General features: G+C 38.8%; 1 protein-coding gene across 1 annotated transcript; it reads right to left on the bottom strand.

Moving 5' to 3' along the window:
• Positions 1-240: 240 nt before the first annotated feature.
• On the bottom strand, positions 241-1200 carry LOC145588875 (uncharacterized). The gene has a single exon (XM_081645471.1). It carries the CDS (start codon positions 1198-1200, stop codon positions 241-243), a length of 960 nt encoding a protein of 319 aa, XP_081501597.1.
• Between the last annotated feature and the right edge of the window lie 2526 nt (positions 1201-3726).

The raw sequence follows: 3726 nt of genomic DNA, 5'->3' as shown, positions 1-3726 counted from the left end.
ATCACCGGTAACATGATGAGAGGCTCCGGTATCCACTATCCAAGACAAAGAAAGAGGCTCACCGATCATCTTATCTTGTTGTTGGTTATTCACCATATTCAAGAGCATTCGAACATGTTCGGGTTGGAGATCAGATAAAGCAGCGAGAGTGTCTTGGGAAGGCCCGGAAGAAGCCCCAAGTACACTGCCCACGGAGTTAGCTCGAGGCCGTGGCTTGGGGGACTCCACGACAGCAGCCCCTTATGGCGAAGCAGAGGCAGCAGCAATATGGGAAGCAGGGGCAAGTTTGCTGCCATGTGAAGCAGGGGCAGCATCACCCTTCTTGGCGTATTTTTCGAGCCACCAATCAGGGAAGCCGTGGAGGAGAAAGCAACCAGAAGTTGAATGACCCGAGCGCTTGCAGTGAGTACAAAAGAGCTTTGATTTGTCAGTGCGTGGAGAAGGTTGGAAGGAGCGACGACCATCCCCTTGAAGAGCAAATACATGAGTATCAGCCCTCTCCATTGTTGCCTTCCCTTGAGCAATCCCACGAGAACGTTCCTCTTGAAGGAACGCTTGATAAGCACGGTCTAAGGTCGTCGGGGGCTGTTGAGAAAGGAGGTTCGTACGGACAAGAGCATACTTATCATCATTAATACCAATCAAGAATTGGTGTAATTTTTCTTCCTCCCTGTCCGATTCATATTTCTCGGCAACGTTACACGTACACTTTCCGCATTCACAACCATGAGGGGGCTTGAGACGCAACAAATCATCAAAATAACCCATCAATGTTGTATAATAATCCTCAACCGACATAGCCTTCGATTGCTTGCAATTAGCAATGGATGTTCGCAATTGTTGGAGACGAGGACCACTAGCCTCGCAATACCTCTTTTCCAAATAGACCCACAACTTCCTGGCCTCCTCAAAGTAAGGGACAGAAGTCGCAATTTTGGGGTCGATAGTGCGCAGAATCCAAGAGATGAGCATAGAATTCACAGTGTCCCAATCAAGTAATTTAGTAGAATCAGAAGGTTTAGCGATAATACCGTCAATGAACCCAAACTTGCGCCTTGATTTCAATGACAGGGAGATAGCACGAGACCAGGCAAGGAAGTTTTCACCCTTGAGGATGACATTAGTGATCTGATTCCCCGGCTGGTCACCAGCACCGAGGTAATAGGGAGATGTAGGGTCAATTTTCGTGTCATCCACCATTGTTGATTAGAAGAGAAAAGGTCAGAAAAAAATAGAGAAGATGAGAATTTTTTTTTTTAGAATTTTAGGGTTTTAGCGTTGTTTCGGCTTCGATACCATGTCAATAATAGAGTGTTTAGAGAGAATAGTGTGTCGTTTGTATTAGCATATGCACAAGTATATATACAACCTAGAAAGATTAGGGCTCGTAACCTATCATCGGCCCATTAGCTATACATATCATATCATATGGCCTAATAATTTTTAACTGACATCATTATGTTTGATAACTTATTAATGTTGTGATGCATTCATATTCATCTTTTATTTCACACCATCGACAGTGGAGCAAGAATATGTTTATTAATCTTAATTTTATATACTAGTATTTAATTAGAGTTTATAATTGATCTGATTGCCTGATGTGAGTTTATATTTCAAGGGCAAAGATTCTGAATTCAGCAAGGTTTTAATATTTATGGACTCAACCTAGCAATGTGCCTGCCTGTTTATTGTCAAGCCTTTGTCAGGTTGAAGTGTTGGACTGCGAGTCTAATCGAGCAGAATTCGAACTCATAAGTTATTTACTCAGGCATGGAGAGACTGAGTACTTTCTAGGTTAATCTACTCCCGCTAATTCAAGGGATGATCCAAGGTCCTAAGAAGATTTGATGAAAATTCCAATGGTTTCGAGGAGGAGGTGGTGCGGTTATTGTATAAGGTGGTGGATATGGAGGAGGATGAAAGTGAAAAAAAAAGTGAAAAAAAAGTGACCTTTTTTTTTTGAGAAACAAAAAAAAAAAAAAAAGGTGACCTGATAAACAGGTAATAGGTAAACGGAATTGTTTTGAGCAGATGGGGTATAAAGGTGGGATTATTTCCAATTTATTCAAAGGCGGGATTATTTCCAGATTATTCAAAGGTGGGATTATTTCGAGCAGAATTGATAAAAGCGGGAGTATTGTTTTCAATTGTTCCTTACTTTTTTCTTGTTAAAATTTAGAATTCTTTTAAAAAAAAATCTTAAATCGGTCTAAAGCGGTCCGATCCGGGTTTTGGACCGATTCTTTCGATCCGGTCCGGGTTCGACCCAACTTAATCGGTCCGATCTTTGGTTCTTAAATTCTAGTTTTCGATTTTCGGTCTGGTCTTGGACCGATGAACAGCCCTATGTGCCGGTGTGTGGTCTCTATTTCTCACCCACCAAATCAAACAAAAAGTTTTAAAAAAGTTTTAAAAAAGAAAATAAGGAAACAGAGTATGAGAATTGGGACATGGAGGGAATTATATGAAAACAAACTACTGTAGCAATACCCTTTAAGCCCAAAGCATGTTTCTCTTTTTAGAATGATATAGAAACAAAAAGCCAATGCTGATGCATATTCTATAATAATATCCTAACACTTCAGTATATTTCTTATATTGTACTCCATTATGTTATTTAGTTGGTTTTTAATGTCTATTGATTGTGCCGTAGAATAATTATCCTATCATGATGTGTGTGATCTCGTGTATGTGAAGCCTACTATTATATTGCCTCGTAATGTACTTGGTTTGATTGGTGTTTGTTCATGAGGTTTGTGTTTTGCCACAATTAGTACGGCAAAGGTGAGAGTATGTTGTGTGTGTGGACTAGATAGATGTTGCTTCTATGTATTCATGTGTCTGCTTTGTGGTGGGCTGTAATGCGCCGGTAGTAGCGACCTGGGCTTGTGTTGTTAGATGACAAGGGGGTGTGAGTGATAGTGCATAGCAACAAGAGTGGATGGATGAAGCCATATTTAACTCATTCTCGGTAATTAATTCTATAATATGATGTTTAGACTTCACCTTAGCATTAGGTTTTAATGTTTTATTTTTCAATTTTCAAATTTCTGCTATGATTCACTGTCGTATTATGGTATAATTTATGTTGAGTCTATTAAAGTTTTTAAAAAGTCTATTGCCTATTAGCTCAAATGGTAGAGCAATGTGCCATTACACATGTATGTAAATTCGAGTCCTACATAGGTTGGAACTATATACATAGTGATTTAATTACCTTTAAATATATGCATTAGTGGGCAAATAGCATGGATAAAACAAGTATGTGGATAAAAGTCATAAAACAGAATATATCTCAGCAAGTTTGAATATTGTCTGTAGAATGATAAGGAGACTCGCGGACTCTCAATAAAAGAGGGAAGTCCTACGTATTACAAAATAGCTCTGCATGACAATGTCTGCCTTTGATGATTCATATAGATGTTTGGGTCTATTTGAAATGATGAAAAAGGCATTTTAATATAAATTTGAAAGAGCAAAGATATAAAAGCAAAAATGAAGTTGACCACAGAGTGGTTGAAGATGTTCTAAAAGGATGGGTGTAGAAACCCAAATATGTCTTCCCAAAACCAAACCCAGTGATAAATATCTTTCACGTCAATGATTATCGAACGAAGTGAAAGTGTGAAAAGTCTATTGATGTGGTTGTTTTTATTAAAATATCCTTCTTTTTGTTTTCGAAAATATACTCTGTTTATGAAAAACGTGCAGTCCAGTTTAGTT

This window comes from Chenopodium album, chromosome 17 (assembly GCF_948465745.1).
Source record: "Chenopodium album chromosome 17, dcCheAlbu1.1, whole genome shotgun sequence".
Classification (NCBI taxonomy): Eukaryota; Viridiplantae; Streptophyta; class Magnoliopsida; order Caryophyllales; family Amaranthaceae; genus Chenopodium; species Chenopodium album.
This window is presented reverse-complemented; position numbering and strand designations above follow the sequence as displayed.